The sequence below is a fragment of the Trichomycterus rosablanca genome, chromosome 8 (genome assembly GCF_030014385.1).
Source record: "Trichomycterus rosablanca isolate fTriRos1 chromosome 8, fTriRos1.hap1, whole genome shotgun sequence".
NCBI lineage: Eukaryota > Metazoa > Chordata > Actinopteri > Siluriformes > Trichomycteridae > Trichomycterus > Trichomycterus rosablanca.
Window position 1 is genome coordinate 17,507,381 of NC_085995.1, and position 21,034 is coordinate 17,528,414.

Consider the following 21,034-nt stretch of genomic DNA (forward strand, 5'->3'; position numbering starts at 1 on the left):
GTTTTGCAAGTCGATTTTATGTTTAGTCTTGCTTGATATTAGACAACAGCTGCTCAACAGTCCATGGTCATTATCTTATACTCATGTCTTTAAATAGCAGACCGATCTGAACTACAGACAGGCCAGTCAGGCACACACATTCTATGTCTATGAAGCCATATTGTTAAAGCATGTACAGGATGAGGCCTGACATCATCTTGTTGAAAAAATAATCCACCTCTGTGTCAATAGTACCTTCACACATCTGCAAGTCACCCATACCATGAGCACTGAGGCACCCTCATGCCATGAAAGATGTTGGCTTTTGCACTTTTTACTGATAATTTTTTGGATTTTCTGGATGGCACAGAATATTTGATTTCAATTTTTAATAAAAACAAGCTGAAACTTGGACTCTTCTGACCCTGACCACAGCATAACTGTTTTTCAGTCCATCTTGGGCTAGAGCTTGAGAGAGAACTCTGCAGCATTTCTGTATAGAAATAATGTACAGCTTTCTGGTTGCATTTCTTAATAGAGCAATGGCCTGGGTTAAGTGACAATGGTTTTCTGAAGTGTTCCATAGCTAATGCAGCAATATTTATCACTGTAGTATCACAGTTTTTTATTTAGTGCTGTCTAAGAGCTCAAAGGTCATGCACATTTACCAGTGGTTTCCAGCTTTGCTTTACACGAAAAATTTCTTCAGATTCCCTGAATCTTTATTTTACAATATTATGTATGGTAGATTTTAAAAGACAAAATGATTTGCAATCTTGCATTGAGAAATGTTTTTTTTTAACTGATTCACTTTTCTTATATGATTGACTCTCAATATGTTTGGCACGAAGTTGTGAGCCATGACAAAGAAGATTTGACCCTTTACTTTTAAAGACTGAGCCTTTGGTGGATCCAATCATGAGACCCTGTTACTAATTCACCTGCTTATTTTAAAATGCTGTAACTTAAATAGTCTATAAACTTTTTACAGCTTTTACAATATAATAATGTTAGAGTATGTATTCCACAAAGCTTGAATACATTAAAGGGACAGCCAGTAAAATATATTTTCTAATAATGTTATTTTCTTCTTTCTTTTATTTTGTTTTAATAGCTGGGTGAATAACTTTGGTCATGAGGGTCTTGGGCTGCTTTTGGAAGCCCTGGAAAGGCTTCTCGACAAGAAACAGTAAGTTTACTGAAAATCACATTAAACGTGTTATGCAGTTGCCTTTGGGCAGGGTCACTGGTTATTAAATGTATATTTTTGACTTTTTCCAGACAAGAGAACATTGACAAGAAGAACCAACACAAACTCATCCAGTGCCTCAAAGCCTTCATGAACAATAAGGTGTGTTAATGGTTTGATGTTTGTGAAGCAGCAAGCTATGTAGCAGGCACAGAATGCAGTGTGAGGTATAGGATTAGGGCTTTTATTTCACATAAAAAATATGTAACATTCTGTAAAATCTGTAAAAAAAAAAAAAAAAAACTGTAAAACTGACTGAATCAGTGTTAAAATGCCTCAAATATTTCAAAAGTAGATTTTCAGTAAATTATTTGGCTTAATAATGATATAATTAACTGCAAGTAGTATAGTCCTCATGTAGAAGAATTTATGCTGATTTGAAGAAAAAGGGTGGTCACTCCAAATATTGATTTGATTTAGATTTCTCTTTTGTTCATTGACAAAAATAAACTATAAAAAACCTCTATTTTGAAAACCATTTGTACTTTGCAGCATTTTTTTTCGACACCTTGCACATTACTGCACTTTCCCTCAGCAACTACCCTAGAAGCTAAAGTGCCCAGAGCTGCCCTATTAGCTGATAGCCTTTAAACAAAACAACCCCAATATCTTAATACCCCCCAGCCTCAACCACCCTACAGCAAATTACATTATATGTTTAAACTGCATTTAACATCATTTAACAGTATTTCAGGATTTCATCGTGGTTTCAGGCTTATATTTTACATTTCACAAATATTCAGGATTTTAACAAAATGTTCGGGTTTCATTTTACGTTTAAACAAAAATGTTAATTATTTTACAGTATTTATTGGGCTATTGACACTAAAACAGTCAAACAGTTTGTTTACAAACTTTGCCTTTTCAGTTTTATCTTAAAATGTTCTTGTATAGACCACTTTCTTTGGAAAGGCTTGTTTTGTTTTTAGAGCAATGCTTGTGATGATAACATTGTAACAGTATTTATTTACAGTAATTAAATACAGTAATTACTTTTTTTATGTATTTTGAATTATTGTGTTATAAACTAAAGTCTATAAACTTTTGATTCTTTTCAGTATGGCCTACAAAGAATACTAGGAGATGAAAGAAGCCTGCTCCTTCTGGCGAGGGCCATCGATCCTAAGCAGCCAAACATGATGACTGAGATTGTGAAGATTTTATCTGCTGTCTGTATTATTGGAGAGGAAAACATGTAAGTACACACGTTTTCTGTTGTAAACATAAATAAATGCAAACTTGTATTACAGATGTTTTGCTTTTACAGCATTGTAGATTTTAGATATTTTAGACAATAGGATAATTTAATATTCCTTTACAATGTAAAACCTCTTTTGATTAGTGGTAGCATAAATGCCACGAGTTATTTTTCTCAAAACAGAGACATTTTCTCCTAACAACTTAGACATGTCTTATTGTTTAATAATGAGATTAAGCAAGGATTAAGACAGATTTCAGACTCCTTGGCTTTTTGTGTGTTGTGGATTTGATTTTGAATGGAGATAATTGCATTTTTTTACCCTTGGGTCTACACTTTTTTATTTTAGTTTTAATTTTTAGTTATTTAAAAATTAATTAAAAATATAAATTAAAACTCTGATTTCTGAAAGTACTAACACTGGCAGGAGTTATAGCTGCAAGTCTTTTTCAAAACATCTCTTAAAATATTTGCTCAACTGGATATGGGCAGTTATCTCATTCATGGAAGATTCTCTCAAGCTCTGTCAGATTGGATGGCAAACATATGTGCACAGACATCTTCAGCACTTAGCACAGATATTTGATAGGGTTTAATTCTGGACTTTGGCTGGGCCACTCAAAAACATGCAGAGACTTTACTGTTGTTTTGGCGTATTCATACTTACTATAAGAAAGAGCAGAAAACACAGCAGTGAAGTGCGTCAAAAGATTGCTGAGCTGCACAAACCATAAAATGGCTTCTGGAAAATAGCTAAACAGTTAAACATTTCAACTACTAGTGCAATAATAAATAAATTTAATAAACAATGGTTAGAATGGTTCATGAAGCCAAAAAATCTCCAAGGATCACCTCTGTGGAATTGCAGACATAAGTGAAGTCTTGGGGTCAGACAATCTCTCTAACCACAATCAGACACCATTTACATGAAGTTGTTGGACAGGATTGCCAAAAAATCATCTGCTTTCGAGAACCATCAAAACCAAGAATCTATAGTTTTTAGAATTTGTGCCCATTTAGTCAAAAGAGCATTTGTACAGCTGGGCACTGATGTTGGTCAAGAAAGTCTCAATAGATGTTCCAGTTTATTCCAGAGCTGTTTGCTGGGGCTGAGGTAAGGTCTCTGTGCAGGCAACTAGAGTTTCTTTAAACCAAGCTTTTATTTTTCCTTAAAATCGACACAAAAAGGGTTTTTGCTGCGGCCAGTCAAATGTGCTGAGAAAGCTGAGGAGGAATGTCCACAAACATGGACCCCAGATTCCAAGAGATTCTGTATTGAAGAATAATCTATGATGTTATGCCAGAAAATACTCTGGGCCATAATCTTGAAGTTGCACTAAATGAAGTGGTGGCAACAATTGTGGCACATATAGATTTAAGAAACATTTTTAAAAATAAGATTTAGTTTGTCCTTTTAATTACTTTGCTTTCACTATTGAGTGTTTTTGTTATTATTTTGAGTAAAAGATCAAAAAGGGGTTGACTTCTGTCACATGAAATTCTATGACTGAGCAAGATGTACATGTTTTTTACCACCTTATAATACAGAATAATCATCACAAGGAAAAAACTTTCTGTAAAATGCTTATGTAGAACTTCAATAAAGTCATTCAATACAACAAAAAAGAAAAAAATCTTGTTAGAGTATTTTGGCAGAGCCTCAAGCCTTACGTAAAAACTTTCATTTGTAACATAGGGCTAGATTTGTCATATTATTATACAGTATATGAAATATTTCTGAGGATTAGAAATGCACTGATGCCTTGTTTTGTGGATTCAAAAAATAAATAAATACATTCTTAAACTCAGTGTGGCAGTACAGTATCATGTTTAGCTCTTTTACTTAAAAGCTAAAAGCAGGGAGTCAAGCAGGTGTAGCGGATACTGAATCACTGTTTGAACCAGCAGAAAAAGCACAGAGCAGCATTGACTACGCCTGACTTTAACTGAATCATTTAGATCACAAAACTGCTAATCTTACACTTAGCTGTTTGACATTACTTTTCATCTGTAGTAATACAAATTTAATGGTTAGAGCTATAGCAAGGCCTGCCTGGATTCATGATGTGTGCACATCAGCACATGTTCATAAGCAGAACATGTCCACAACTGACCTATGCACACTTTTTTACTTTTTAACACTCTGACACCCTAACAGTGTTAAATATAAAAGATGTTTTTATCTGCTACTGAGTTAATGTATCAGCCACTGCTGAATGTGCATGACCTTTAGGTATTCACAGCATTACATGAGAAACTGTCATACTACTGAGATAAATGTAGCCACATGGGCTCTATTTTGAAAAGTGTTGTCATTTAACATAGTCTGCTGCTGCGTTAAGAAATGCATACTAAAGCTCTTAAACTAATAAGCAAAGAGAAAGCCATAAATCAGTTTTATGCAGAAATGCCACAGAGTTCACTGGGCTCAAGGTCATCTCAGATGGACCAAAAGACATGTGGAAATGAGCTTCGGTCAGATGAGTACAAATAAGTACAAATGAGTATGGTTTAGCTTATTTTAGGAAAAATGGACCATCTTCAGGACTGGACAAAAATGACCATCCACACTGTTATCAGCAAAAGAGGCAAAAACTAGGAATAAAATTAGTGAATACGTGTAACTGTACCATTGATGCGAAGGCATATATTGCATACCTGGAAGTCCATGGTTATTACAGCAAGACAATGCCAGGCCTTATAATGTGTGTGCTACAACAGCATATCTGAAAACAATAAGCTTACAATGTCATGTTCTGATAGGCTAATTGACATTATCTGTTATTTGAAGATGTGCCTGTAGTAGTATTTTAAGGCTTTCTTCAAGGCCTACTTGCCTCTTTGCTTGAAATGATTAAAAATATAAAATAAAGCCAGGAGATCAGAAAAACATTGTGGACCTCCACAAGTCTGGCACATCCTTGGGAGGAATTTCTAAACCTCTGAGGTAACATGTTCATCTTTTCAAACAATAATATGCAAGTTTAAATGTTACGATATAGTTTCATTAGGAGACACATTCTTTTTCCTAGAGATGAACATACTTTTGATTTTAGAAAATACAAATAAATCGAAGAACAACATGATTTTGTGAAGATTCTGGAGGAATCGGCTAAAAAAGAATCTGTATTAGTAGTAAAACATGTCCAATATTGACATGTTTTAAAATGTTTCCCAGCATGGAAAGTGGCACTGCTTCACAAAAACTGATTAAAATAATGGCTATAGTGACCATTGTTATGTAAGGAGAAAGCCTTACAAGCCTTGTAAGCCAGAGAACACCAGCTCAACCATGGGGGTGCTTTGCTGCAGGAGAGATTGGTACATTTCACAAAATAGTTGGCATTATGAGGAAGGACATTAATGGGGAGATACTGGAGCAACATGACAAGACATCAGCCAGGAAGCTGAAGCGTGGGTACACATGAGTCTTTCAAATGGACAATAAGCCCAAGCATACACCAAAAGTGTTGACAAAATGGCTTAAGGACCAGGTAATGGAGTGGCCATCACAATGCCCTGACCTCAGTCCCATAGAAAATTAAAGGGCAAAACTGAGCAAGGAGGCCTACAAAGCTGACTCAGTTACACCACTTCTGTCAGGAGAAATAAGCCACATTTTCAGCAACATATTGTGACAAGCTTGTGGAAAGCTGCCTGAAACATTTGACCCACGTTAAACAATTTAAAGGTAATGCTACCAAATACCAACCATGTGTAGGTAACATCTGAGCCACTGGGATTGTGATAAAATAAATAAAAGCTGAAATAAATCATTGTCTCTAGTATTATTCAGACATTTTACATTCTAAAAATATTGTTCCTGACTCACCTAAGAGAGGGGACTTGTACTAGGATTTAATGGATTTGTGAAACAAAAAATGAGTTGAATGTGGCGTGTATGTAAGGTAATGTAGGCATATAAACTAATGACCTTAACTGTAATATTTTCTGCATAGTATTGATGTTTTCTCCCTGGGTAATACAGTTTCAGGTTGTAGCTCTTGAGGCAGTGGCAGACAGTTTTAACTGACAAAATTTTTTCAAAGCACCCCTGAGCCCATGTGGCTAAATTAATCACATTAACATAGCTGTTTCTCATGCAGGCTTGGAGGCGTTAAAAGTCACACACGATCAACAGTGGTTTCCAGTGTTGCCCTACATAGACTGAGACTTCTTAGACTAGGATATTTTCAGTATTATGTATGTAAGAACAAAATTATATAAAATCTTACAGCAAAATATATGTTTCAAAATAAAGTATATTAAATATTCTATAGACCTTTAACTCTTATTTTGCCCATGTCATCACTTTGTTGAGTTTGTTGCAGGCTTCAAATTCAAATTTATATTCATAAAACACAGTTATGTTGGTGAGACAAAACTTTGAAAGTCATTTTGTTGTACATTTGTCAGGTAAATAAATGTTTGAGAGAATGTACAAATCACAGATTTTGTTTATATTTTGTACTGTAATAAATAGAGATGGTATATTTATACTTACATTTTTTTCTTTATTGCATTGCATTGCACAAAGTATTCAAACTAATGAAAAGCCAGATAATGTTATATTATTTTATGTTGGATGCAATTACAAAAAACACACAAATGTATTAATTAATCTAATGCATGCAGATCTTTCAAAACAGTAACCCTGGCTGAGTTATATACACCCAAACAATTAATTCTTAAAACAAAACAAAAAAATTCTTATTAAAATATCTTATGAACATTTTGATCACACAAACTCACTAATAATGTTTACTAATTGTATATACAGTATATATATTTTAGAGTATATATTTTATGTTAATCCAAAGATAATACATCTGCTTACATACATACATACATACATACATACATTTAAGATATGTGTTTTAATTGACCTTTTTAAGAATGCCTTTTGTGTTCATTTACATTTATGGCTTTTAGAAGATGCTCATCTAAAAAAGCTTATACTTTTGACTAGGGGTGTAACGGTACATCGTTTCACGATGCATCGCGATGCAAAAATGTAGCGATGTGCATCGTGGACATCTGCGCGATTGTACGAGTGCACGTGCGTTCTGTAATTTATTAGTGATGGGTCGGTCGCGAACAATCCGGCTCTAACAGTCGGCTCTTTAAAATGAACGGCAGGATCCGGAGCCGGTTCGTTTTTTTTTCCGGGTTTTTTTTTTCGTTAAAGCCGCACGTGATTGGTCAAGATGCGTGGTGACGTTTGTGTGTTTACACTGAGCAGGAGGGGCGGGGTTACATACACACACACACACACACACACGGACAGCGTGCACATGAACAGGAGGGAGTGAGAGAGAGAGAGAAAGAAAGAGAGCGCTTGATGAAGTTTTACATTGCGCTTTACGTAGCCAGACATTACACGCTGGAAAGGTGAGGAAAATAAATGACAGGAAACAGTAAAGTTTGGACACGAGGAACCACTTTAACAGAGAAGTTCAGATCCACTGAGACCCACATCTTATACATGTCACTGTGTATTGTAGCAACATCTGTCCCCTCAGAGAGAATCTTTTCCAAAACAGGGCAGATCATAACAGAAAGGAGAAACAGGATCAACCCCTCAAAGATGAGCTCGGTTTTTCTGAATGCCAATCTTCACTAAATACTTACAAATACTGTCACCTGGATGCTGCTTTTTCTTTTGCACATTTTCATTTATATTTTGTTGAGTGATGCTTTGTTGATGTTGTGTTCTTTCACTCTAGATGCAAATTTACAAGTAATATACACAATCAGACCTTTTGGTCTAATTGAGATGGGTCTTTGTTTTTGTATTTTATAATTTATTGTTGTAGCACTCCGTTCCATGTTGAGTATATAAATAAAGACATTTAAATAATAAACATTTGATAAAAATTTTTTTTACATTAGTAATTCATTTTACATGTAATTTGTTAATACATTAGTTCAAGCAACAAAGAAAATTTGTTTAAAGACTCAGCTCAGCTCAATGAGCTTGTTTGATTACTTTGATTTTTAATTTAAGATGGCAATAAGTAACTTAAATTTGGTAAACCTGTTAGGTTACAGTAAAGTACTCTGTTCTTGGTAATTACTTTTAATTGCAAGGGACTGAAGTTTTTTTTTTGTTTAAAAAATGTACAAGAAAATGTGCATTGTTTTGCACTGTTTACACTTTAAAAAAAAATGGGGAGAAAATCGAATCGTGAACTCAGTATCGTGAATCGAATCGAATTGAATCGTGAGCAGAGTGTATCGTTACACCCCTACTTTTGACTGTATACAATCTAAGCAATTGATTGTTTCTTAAGGCTAGAACAATCAACCTTTTGATTACTAATCCAGTATTTTAACCTCTGAGCTACAACTACCTGCACTTTATGTATTTATGTATTTTTTCTAATTAAAAAGCCACACTGTTGTGCATTTAGTGTGGAGCCGATTTGCTTAAAACAGCTAGTGAATGTATTACTAAAACCTGAGTTTGTTAATGGTTTTGAAGTTGTTTTAACAACTCGTCTTTATTCCTTTTAGTTTGGATAAGATTCTAGCAGCCATGACAATTGCAGCTGAACGAAACAATAAAATGAGATTTGCTCCAATAGTAGAGGGCCTAGAGAACCATGAAGCCCAGCAGCTTCAGGTGAGCTTATTTTTCTATATATGAAGACATTAAAACCTGACTTGTTATTCTCTTCACAACTTTCACCATCTCCCATCACATTTTCTTTCTCACAAGTTGATGCATATGGTCTTATGATCAGCTTGAAATACCCTAGAAATGTGAGACTCCAGTGACTGAGATCTTTTTGACTAAGGAGCTGTTATTTGATGCAAATGCCAAGACTGAAAGTTGTTCCATTTAAGTCTGTGTACTTTTGGTCATTTGTTTTTTGTTTTTCATTTTAAAAGTTGTTGAAATACAGGAAAAGCAGACTGTTTTTACAGTTTCACAAACTGATCAGAAAATGAAACTGAATAAAGAATCTTTTTTTTATTATTTAATGAAATTTAACATTTTCTGTTGCTTTAACCAGAAATAAATGTGCATCATGTGCATGTGGGGTGACTGATGCATAGAAAATAGGTTTATTACATAAATAAATGTGCAGCGTGTGGTGACTGATGCACAGCATACAAGTTTATTGATCACACCAATCTGAAGCAGATCTATGGTGAAAATCTTGAGTTTTGGTGGATTTAACACACCTGTAAAAAATGTCATAGTACGTCCATCATTTCAACTTAATTCTACACTATATCTGACAAGTGTCATTAATGTTCGCTTCAGACTTGGTGTGGTTAACTTGTTGAGGCCCGTTTTCCTGTTTATCATAACCTGTTTTAAATAAAATTGAATGACCAAAGCTACCTGGACTCATTTACTTTAGTTTAGGTGACATAAACACATCTCTCCTCTTCCTGTCCTCTCTTTTACATGTCCTCTATCTATCCTTACCAACAGTGCCAGACCCTTACATGATTAATTATGTTTTAAGAACAGCACAGTGGCACCTGGTAGTGCTGGTGCCACACACAGGTTTCAGATGACCATATATATTGAGTCTTATTTGACTTAGTAAATATGTGAGTGCCACACAGCACAGCACAGATCCTGGTCATCTCTGGTCACCTTCTATAAGAAGTTTGGTATGCCATTCTTGTATCCATGTGGGTTTTTAATTGGTATATCAATTTTTCTTCAATCTCCCAAAAAATTGCCAGTAGGTGGACTGGATTCTGTGGATTGAGTAAGTGTGAGAGTATAGAGTATGTTGGGTGTGTGTGTGTCTTTAGTGCCCTGTCATAGACTGTTGATCTACCCAAGATGTTCCACACTTGATAGGATAAGGCAGTTATTATAAATAATGTAAAAATTGCTAAAATGCAGTATTTATACACTTCTTTTTTTTTGTCCCATCCCACCATCCCATCCTGAATTTTGCTATTAAATTAGTTCCATGCATCATATTCAGTTTTCTCTAATTGATTTTACACAATGATAGTGACTATGAAGTCAAAAGCTTATTAGAGATTAGTCATTAGCATTTAAGAAAGAAAGGGTATTGTAGCTCTTTACAAATAGAAGAGTAGCATTTAGTGGGGAGGAAAAAGTTTAACCTTTATGACTTTGTGTGTGTGTGTGTGTGTGTGTGTGTGTGTGTGTGTGTGTGTAATGAACACAGACTGCCTGCATGCAACTGATCAACGCCCTGGTCACCTCCCCGGATGATCTAGACTTCAGGATACATTTGAGGAATGAGTTTCTGCGCTGTGGCCTCAAAAAGATCCTACCAGTGAGTTGTTCTGATGTGATTCATTAATGCAAATTTCTCTATATGATATAGTAAGGAATTGTATTTAGAAATTTCCAGTTATTTTCTTATAATCAGTAATTGCACATTCCATCCAAGCAATATTTACACTACTAAAAACATTGTGTTGTCTGGATTTCAGTTTTTATCCTTAGTTCTTATTTTTTACAGTGTGTTTTTACATGTACAGAGAATTCAGATTAGAGAATGTCAACAAAAATTGGTCGACTTACAGCTGAAGTCAGAAGTTTGCATGCACTTGTAAAGAACAAGTACAGTAATTCATTTAAACCTGGGAAACCCATTCAGTGAAGCTCCCAGCACACAGCTGTGCTGATGTTAATGGCATAGGAAGTTTCTGTACTTATTGAGTTAGAAGAGTGTTAATGATTTTTATGCATTATGTGCCTCAGCACTTGGCGACCACAGTCTGTCACTTTACGTGGTCTGCCTCTTTGTGTCCAAGTCGCTGTGATTTTTAACAATACCACCCACAGTTAACCATGAAATATCTTGAAGGAAAGAAACTCAATGAACTGACTGCATCCTATTACAGTACCACAATTAAATTCACTGAGCTGATTGCATGGCTAGGTGCTTGATTTTATACAACTGTGGCAATGGGACTGAATGAAATGACTGAAATAAATGATTAAGAGGTGTGTCCCAATACTTTTGTCTATATAGTGTATTTAAATATATTTGATCATATTTTGCATTTTGTGTTGACTAGCCTTTAATAAGTTTGATCTTTTAAGCTACATCCCAAATTACATACTTTTTTTAAACACTAAATAGTATATAAACATGGTAACAACGTTAATTATGTTCTTGATTTTACATTTTATTTAGTGCACTTTATTCTTACTTAATATTCTGCAGTTAGATTGCATGTATACACACAGACAAATATAATACAGCTGTGTTTACAGCTATTTGTCACATATAGCAGCATTACTAATTAGTGCAGAAATCACTCTTATTTAATCTCATTTGTCCTTATATTTCAAAAAGTCATTCTAATTGCTCCAGCAGTTGCTACTATAACTGTAATTATGTCAATCTTAAATCCCCACATATGATTTCCATTGAATAATATTAATAAAATTTTAATAGTATGCAGCATAGAGGAAAAATTGTGAGTTAGAGTAAAAGAGACAGACATTTGTAACAAAGCATACATGTAGGTTAGACCTGCACTCTAAACTGTCACATTACATGGCTTTACCCACATGTTTGATGTGTACGATGCAGTCATGTGATTGATAGCTGCAGAAAGAATCACTAAATATAGGAGTGGGTCAAGATGAACATACAGTCGTGTTTGTTCATTAAATCTGAAAACTATAATAAATTGTTGTAGTGGGTTTGACTTATACTTCTCTGTTCAAATCTAGTAGAAACAATGCAGGGACAGTTGTCAGGAAAAAAATATGAATTTCTATAATAGAAATGCTTTGGGAGGAAACAAGTATTCAACATCTTTTGCTTTTTGTTATTCAATATTCTTCAAGTGCATGTATCCACTTTAAATGTACACGTCTTTTTACTTAATGTGCATATAAATATAAACAAAATAGTATGCTTTCTTAAGATTACACAAATATATGTATGAACAAAAATTAATGGTAGCAAATGAAAAATTGCACCTGGTCCTTTAATGACGCTAGTGTTCGGGAAGATTTCACACATTGAGTAGCAAACACAGCAAAGGTTTTTTGCCACAGCATTTGTTTTTGTCACTATGTTCATATATGTAAGTTCTGCTTGTAGCTACCTGTGGTTTCTTCAGTGAACCTGGATAAATTTTTCCCCATCTGCAATGACAGGAGCTAAAAGAGACAGAGGAGTTGGACATTCAGCTAAAGGTGTTCAATGAGAATAAAGAGGAGGACTCTATTGAACTATCTCACCGGCTTGATGACATCCGGGCAGAAATGGAATATCCTTTTTACAGTCACTTATCTTTTATGCACAGCACCTAAAAAGTGAGACGTGTTGCTCTCTCAGCACACTGTTCAAAATCCAGAACCAGTTCATTCAAGAGAATTTTTTTTATTTCCTGCCCAGGCTCTTGCATTGGGGTTAACTATCAATCTAAGTTCTACATCTTTTATTTACACACATCTTTGGTGGTTAGGTATATTTCCAAATTTAGGTTATTGTCCTATTTATTTTTAACTGAAGCTCTTTATAAACATTTAAAAAAAATATTTAAAAATATTTAAACTTTCTTTATGTCATTAATTCTGTATTTTTGCACATTGTTAACATGTGCATAAAAGCAACTGTTTTGCCATGAAATCTCCATAGGCAATGGCAGTTGGTGATTTTATTATTATCATAAATTCGACCTTTAGCACAGCTTAGTTTAAATGACTTTCTAAACCTATCGTGATTAATTATACATGCTTTCAGTGTAAAGTAAAAACATCCAACAGCTCAGCTGCAAAGTTACCTGTACAACACAAGAACAGAATACAAAATGCTCATCTGTGAAGCATCTATACCTGCTTGCCACACTCACTCCTGGAAATATTTATTGGTAATTTAAAAAGACCAGATTTCCATACAGAGCACATGCACAAATACACGACCAGGTATAACATTATGACCACTGACAGGTGAAGTGAATAACACTAATTATCTCTTCATCGCTGCACCTGTTAGTGGGTGGGATATATTAGGCAGCAAGTGAAAATTTTATCCTCAACGTTGATGTGTTAGAAGCAGGAAAAATGGGCAAACGTGGGGATGTGAACGAGTTTGACAAGGGCCAAATTGTGGGTCAGAGCATCTCCAAAACTGCAGCTCTTGTGAGGTGTTCCCTGTCTGCAGTGGTCAGTATCTATCAAAAGTGGTCCAAGTAAGAAACAGTAAACAGGGTGATGGGCGACCAAGGCTCGTTGATGCACGTGGGGAGCGAAGGCTGGCCCATGTGGTCCGATCTATTAGACAGGTGTCAGAATACACAGTGCATCACAGTTTGTTGCGTATGGGGCTGCATTGCCGCAGACCAGTCAGGGTGCCCATGCTGACCCCTGTCCACCGCCGAAAGCACCAACAATGGGCACGTGAGCAACGGAACTGGGCCACTAAGCAATGGAAGAAGGTGGCCTGGTTCTTTTACATCACGTGGATGGCCGGGTGCGTGCACATCGCTTACTTGGGGAACACACGGCACCAGGATGCACTATGGGAAGAAGACAAGCCAGCGGAGGCAGTGTGATGCTTTGGGCAATGTTCTGCTGGAAAACCTTGGTTCCGGCCATCCATGTGGATGTTACTTTGACATGTACCACCTACCTAAGCATTGTTGCAGACCATTTACACCCTTTCATGGAATAAGCTCTGCCACAAAACAAAAATTGTTTAGGAATGGTTTGAGGAGCACAACAACGAGTTTAAGGTGTTGACTTGGCCTCCAAATTCCCCAGATCTCAATCCAATCGAGCATCTGTGGGATGTGCTGGAGAAACAAGTCAGATCCATACAGGAGTTAAAGTATCTGCTGCTAACATCTTGGTGGCAGATACCACAACACACACTAAGGGGTCTAGTGAAGTGGGGTCTAGTGGGAACACAATATTAGGAAGGTGGTCATAATGTTATGCCTGATCGGTGTATTAGCTCACCTTGTGCAATGCCCTTAATGTGTGCAAAGCATACCACTGCTGTACTAAAAACATTTTTGAGGTAACAGACAAATTTTAATATGGCAGATGCACGAGGAACACTGCAATAATCAGTGCAAACTAATTTGCTGGTATTACTTTATAGGTTTTTCAGTAAAAGGAAATATTAATGATACCATTTGCATTGACATTTCAGAGAATGAAGTTGTTTGATTTTTGTTGCAGCACTACAGGTCTAAAAATATTGGTAAGTTTAGTTTCTGCAAATTGATTTGTGGGTAGTGCAGATGCTGGATATACAGTATAATCAATTCTATAATCATAATTTATCGTAACAAGTATAATCAATCAGACCTTTGCAAGTGTGGATCATTTGCTTTGAAAACAAATTTCTAACATGAAATATGAAAGCCTATTAACAGAAAACATGATGCCACTGTAAGCAGAGATGGTGTCGCACAGCTGCAGTTATCAAGGTTTGATCCCTATGGTTACAAAATCATTTTGTATTCATGAGTTATCCAGATGATTAAAAAAAAAAAAAACTCAAAAAATGTCTAAGCTTAACTCTTTAACTCCTTACTAGGAGCACATGCTGTTTTATGCTCTGCCTTGAATAGACAATAGTCTTGCAATATATATTTTAAGTTTCTTGTATGCATTTCTTATTTTATTGGACATGGTAAACAATCCAAAACTCTTTGGGGCTTTCCATAACTCTATGTGCACTGATATGGATGAAGTGTACCATCTCTTGTCCAACATGGTGAAGGACACAGCATCAGAGACCTACCTCCTCTCCCTTCTACAGCACTTGATGCTAATTAGAAATGACTACTATATCAGGTAAATTTACTCAGCTACTGTCAATTTGGTCTTTAGCATTTGGCTTTCCTGTATAGGCATGGTATGCTGACTTAGCTACATTACCTATGGTAAGGGATTTCACAGCAGTGCTTAGGATTTAAATGATTTGCTGCAGCACTTCTTTGTCTTAATGAGAGTTTACTAGAAAGCACAGCCTGCTTGTTGAAAAATATATATTACAGGAATATTTAATAATTATTAAAGTTGATAATGCATAAAGTTCTGCAATGGTACTTAACTTTGTGGCATAGCCATCCAATTACTAACTCGAATTATTGACTTGTAGACCTGGTGGCCTGCCTGTGCCCATATAAATAGGGCTTATTTTACTGTACCCATTACTTTACACCAGAAACCTCACAGTTTAAAAGTCACTGCATCTCTGTACAGTTATAAGAAAGGGGATCATACATTTTCACATCATTAATGTCACTTGAAGTTATTTTATTTTGTCTGTACAATTGGCAAGGTTGGCAAAAAAGCAAAAAAAATTAAATCTTATGCTGAGAGCAAATTTAGGCTGTTGGTTATAATTCAGTGTGCTCCTGCTTCTGCCTTGTCTGTCAGGTTTTCTGTTTGACAAGAGACAACTATTCCACATTCTTTGTACTTATGAATAATGGTTTGTACAAAGGTTTCTAGAAGTATGTTAGCATAGTGGATGGTTGGGAGCAGAGAAAAGAATAACCACAGACATGTGTTATAAATAATTTAGAAATCTGGCATGTTGGAGACAGTAAAATATGTAAAAAACACATTTAAGCGGCTTGTATTTTGCCTGAAACCTAAAAGATCACAGAAACACTCATTAAAAAACAATGTACCTTATTAACATAAAACATTATGCTTATATATGCATTTTCTCTTTTTCCCACATGGAAATATATTACCATATACTCATTGAACCACTTGTAGCCACTGAGTTAGTATATACTGCCATTGTAACTTTAAGGTTTTTAATGTACTTTGGTATACCTTCACTGTCACCTCTAATGATTAACTCATCATTAGAATGTATAGAAGTCACATGCTTGTCACTTCCTGTTAATTAATTCCTGATGATTTTTTCAAGACAACCAACTTCCAGGCATTTAACAGCTCTCTAAATCAGTAGGAATGAAACACATTTTATTTTCTTGTTAAACATGTTTAATGAGAGTTTGTCCTTCAGACTGTTTCTGCTTTTCTGCTTATTAAAACGACATTCTTGAAGGACATGTTTAGCAGGAAGTAGATCAAAGTGAAAGAATATGGAGCACATCTGCTTTTGGAAGTGACTGAGATGAGGGAGAGGCAGGAAGGTGCCAGACTGAAAGATTGAATGTGCTAAAAGTGTTCAGTGCTCTGGTGACGAAGATGTAGTCTGTGTGCTCTGGTGGGTTCTGACAGTTCTGGGTCATTGTTCCTCTGTCTAGTTATTTCTACCATAGTTGTCTCTAATCTAACAAGTTACACATCCTTTTTGTTCGTATTATACAAACCCTGTTTTGAGGGTGCGCTGAAACAAGGATATGTGATTTATTAGCTCTTATGTTTAATTGTTTATCTGATGCCTGCAACACATTTAAAATGTGTTTTTAGTTTTCTAGCAGTATTTTTGCCCTTACTTTTGTCTTGCTTGATACACAACTTGAGCTGTTCAGCAGTCCCTGGTCAGCATTGTCCTCTTGAGGCGGCATTCATTTGGAATAAGATATAGATCTGGACTGGCAAAGGTGCCAAACATTGTCTGCACAGCTACACTATTTTACAATGTAGAGAATGGCCTGACATTGCCTTGCTTACATAAATATTGACTTCCAGTTAAAAAGATATTGCATGATGGAAATGTTACACTCACACATATTCTAGTGGACATTGATGCACCCTATACTATTACTAGATGTTGGCTTTTGCACCTCTTGCTGTGAACACATTTAGACTGCATGGTCTAACTCAAAATCCTTTTTTCCCCAAAACAAGCTAAAACATGGACTCATCTGACCACAGCACATGCTTCCATTGTCTTTTGGTCTATCTGAGATGAGATCCTGCCAGGAAACCTCCATGTTTATTTATAGAATTGGTTTATGGCTTTTTTAATGCAGCTATGGAATGTGTTAGGTGGTAACAGTTTTTTAACAATATTGATGATATTGTGAAACACCTAAATTATTTACAGTCTTCCATTGGGAAATGATCAAAAGAACTGGCACACAGTGGTAAGCCACGACCCATCTTTGTTTGCAAAGATTACGCCTTTGGTGTATCCTGTTATATCCAATCGAGATTCCCTTAGTTGAATATTTTGTAAATTTTTCTGTCACCGGTTGATTACCTTCACACGTTTCCTCTCATGGCAGGAAGTTCAGATCGACCCATCATAGTTCTAAATGGACTACAAATCCCAGGAGCTGCAGTGCTAATTAGCGCTAACACTCAGCTGATTTCAGGGATATTTAAAGAAACCCTGAACGCCCACATGGTGCTAGATCATTCTCAGTCCTGGTGTGTGTTACTCCCTGGTGTGCGTTCCTCTTTTGAAGTGATCTTGTCACATTAGCTGTTTTTGACACTTTGTTTACACTGCACTCACTACCATGGTAGAAGCCATCTCTGAGACTTTTGAATCTTTACTGAGTCGGTTCCCCTAACCTACTCTCATGGTACTTTTCACACACAATTGAATCCTTGTAGTATCACCAAAGCCAGCCAACCTGCTACTCTGTCCACCTATTAACTGATGTGCAGTTAAAGTTTTTATGCTTCTCTATGAATATACAATGGCTGAAAAATTAAGTTTTGCTTTGCAGCAAAGATTAGAGGTGGGGAAATAATTTCCAGTAGAAAAATCTCCAGTAAGAAAATTGCATTGATATTTAAAATAATTATTGGTCAGGTTTGAAACACAGTTATTCACCTCCTTGAAACTTAGCTTAATATTGTTTGTTAATGTCACTTTGATTTAAACATGATAATATAACTAAAAAAGACTACATGTGGTGTGATGTGGCAGCATCTAGTCCCAAGCCCATTTATTTTTATTCAGACCCAGAACTGTCCTCCCCCAAAACGCAATTCATGTTTTCACTGGCACTGTGCAACTAATTACACAGATTACACTGATTAGATTTGCGTCTCAGGTTTTATTGGTGTTCATAATTGTTCGCGATGATTGCAAATCAGGGTAGAAGATGTGGAAATGTAGTCTTTGTTGCTGTCACCCTGAAAGGACAAAGTCACAGTGCCATGTGCTCCCTAGTGTCACGCTTGGTTATTAGTGATTTTATTACATACAGAATAATGTCTGTGCCATGAAATATCATTAAAAGCTGAGTCGTATTACTGTTATGCCTTAAAGGGACAAATAGGTCTTGAAAGAGGTGTTGTACTTTACAAGAATTTGACAGGTTTGTTGCTATTTGGTGTGTGTGTGTGTGTGTGTGTGTGTGTGTGTGTGTTTGTGTGTGTGTGTGTGTGTGTGTGTGTGTGTGTGTGTGTTTATTACAGGCCTCAATACTACAAGGTGATTGAAGAATGTGTGTCCCAGATAGTCCTTCATCGGAGTGGAATGGATCCTGACTTTGCCTGCAGAGAGAGACTGGATGTAGATTTCAGCCACCTCATTGGTTAGTTTAATAGTTTTACTTTTCATCTTTGCCCAAACTCCACATCTCACCTTTATGTTCCTCATAATCTTTTAACATGAACTTCATCTAGAAATTACAACTTGGTTAATTAGCTACTACTCCTGAGGTCTTAGATTGTCATTAAGCAAGTCTAAAGAAGTAAAAAAAAAATTGACTGTAAGATTGTGTTAAATGGAAAGTGGCAAAAACCTGATAGAACATTAATTAATATTTTTAAAGAATATAAAAAGTACATTTAATATTACCTCATAGGATGAACAAGTCATAAATATAAACCCTATCACCAGGGACATTTTGTAAAGTACAATTAAAACAACATCTATAATATCTTAATTTTACTTAATCTTTATTTAACTGACAAAAGCCAGTCAATTGGTCAATCAATGAAAAAATAAATAAATAAATAAATAAAAATGTTCATGTTTTTTCAATTGTTTTTACTGACCAACCTATTTGTAGTTTGTAAATATAAACACAATAAGAATTTTATGCCTGCAACACAAAAAATTGGGGCATGCACTATTGCTTAATACTAGACTCCTCTGCTGAACGGTCCCTGGTCTCACCCTCATGATGTGCCATTCTTTTTCAGTTGGAGACAGATCTGGACTACAGGCAGGCCAGTCAAGCACAAGCACAATGTGTCTTTAAATCCACCTGTTGTGCAGTGCAAAATTAGGCCTGGCATTGTATTGCTGAAATTACCATAGATTTTTCGGGAACTATATTAAATATTGTGAATGAGAACTCATCAGCCAAAATTACTTTTCAACACAAGTTGTAAAATGTAATGAACAAAAATAGAAATTTATTGTGAGGAAAAAGTTAGGACACTCTGTGCCCTAATATCTGGTATTTCCCTCTTTGGCTGAAATAACCTCAATTAGACATTTCCTATAACCATCTACCAGTCTCTGACATAGACTGGGAGAAAGTTTTTCCCACTCCTCCATGCAGAATTTCTTCAGCCACAGCATCTCAATAGGATTAAGACTTGGCTTTGACTTGGCCAGAATTCTCAATTTCTTTCTTTTGAGCCATTCCTTGGTGAATTTATTGCAGTGTTTTGGATCATTGTCATACTGCATGGTCCACTTCCGTTTCAGCTTTAGTTTTTGGACAGATGGTCTTACATTTTCCTCAAGCACCCTCTGATACAGTGAAGAATTCATCGTGGATTCTATAATAAGAGCTTGACAGGCCGTGCTGCAGCAAAGCAGACCCAAACCATGACATTTCCACCTCCATGCTTCACAGCTGGTATGAGGTTCTTGTGCTCAAATGCTGTGTTTGGTTTGTGCCAAACATGTGTTCTGTTACTGTGCCCAAATAATTCAACTTTGGATTCAACTGTCCAAAGCACATTGTTCCAAAAGTCCTGGTCTTTGTCTAGGTGTTTTCTGGTAAACTTTAGTCTTGCCCTGATGTTTTTTTTGTTGTTGTTTCCTCCTTGCACACCTTGTGCAGTCTCTTTCTGATGGTAGATGCATGTACCTTGCTATCAACTGTGGCAAGTGCTACCTGTAGGTCCCGTGATGACATTGTAGGATTATTGGAGACTTCATTACTCATCTTGCGGTCTGCTCTTGGGCTGAACTTTCTAGGACGACCTGACCTGGCCATGTTGGCAGTTGTTTTAAATGTTCTCCACTTGTAAATTATTTTCCAGACAGTGGAATGGCTGATTTCTAATTGTTTAGAGATCGTTTTAAATCCCTTCCCAGACCCATATGCATTTACAACCTTCTTTCTGAAGGTCTCACTCTTTCTGAGTGCTCTTTAGATCTCACCATGGTGATACCACTCACTTCAACAATCAAGAGCAAACCAAACGAATGTCTGAGGTTTAAATAAAACTCCAATGTTCTCTAACGATGGTTTAATCATTGCAGCAGATGTGGTGCACTGTATTCTAATTTTAAGTAGTAATAAATGTGGGGGTGTCCTAACTTTCTCCTCACAATAAATTTTCATTTTCCATGTTGTTATATAAGCTCCATTTCTCAGTGATGTTCAAATAAAGCTCAAATGCCTATATGTTTAAATATGTTAAAAAAGACAGGTTTTGAAAGGTTTTCATGGGGTCCTAACCTTTTCACATGACTATATATATATATATATATACAGTATATTCATTTTTGCTATACAGATTGCTCAAAATTTAGATGGCTACATTAAAA

General features: G+C 35.9%; 1 protein-coding gene across 4 annotated transcripts in view; it reads left to right on the forward strand.

Annotated features, from left to right (window-relative positions):
* The window catches only part of diaph2 (diaphanous-related formin 2), a 496,954-nt gene that overhangs the window by 113,061 nt on the left and 362,859 nt on the right, over positions 1-21,034 (forward strand). For all 4 annotated transcript variants that reach the window (XM_063000538.1, XM_063000542.1, XM_063000539.1 and 1 more), the window contains 8 exons: positions 1,094-1,168; positions 1,261-1,330; positions 2,287-2,423; positions 8,943-9,051; positions 10,595-10,705; positions 12,553-12,665; positions 15,088-15,204; positions 18,715-18,833. In XM_063000538.1, coding sequence (XP_062856608.1) covers positions 1,094-1,168; positions 1,261-1,330; positions 2,287-2,423; positions 8,943-9,051; positions 10,595-10,705; positions 12,553-12,665; positions 15,088-15,204; positions 18,715-18,833 — 851 coding nt within the window. The remainder of the gene's footprint in view (positions 1-1,093; positions 1,169-1,260; positions 1,331-2,286; positions 2,424-8,942; positions 9,052-10,594; positions 10,706-12,552; positions 12,666-15,087; positions 15,205-18,714; positions 18,834-21,034) is intronic.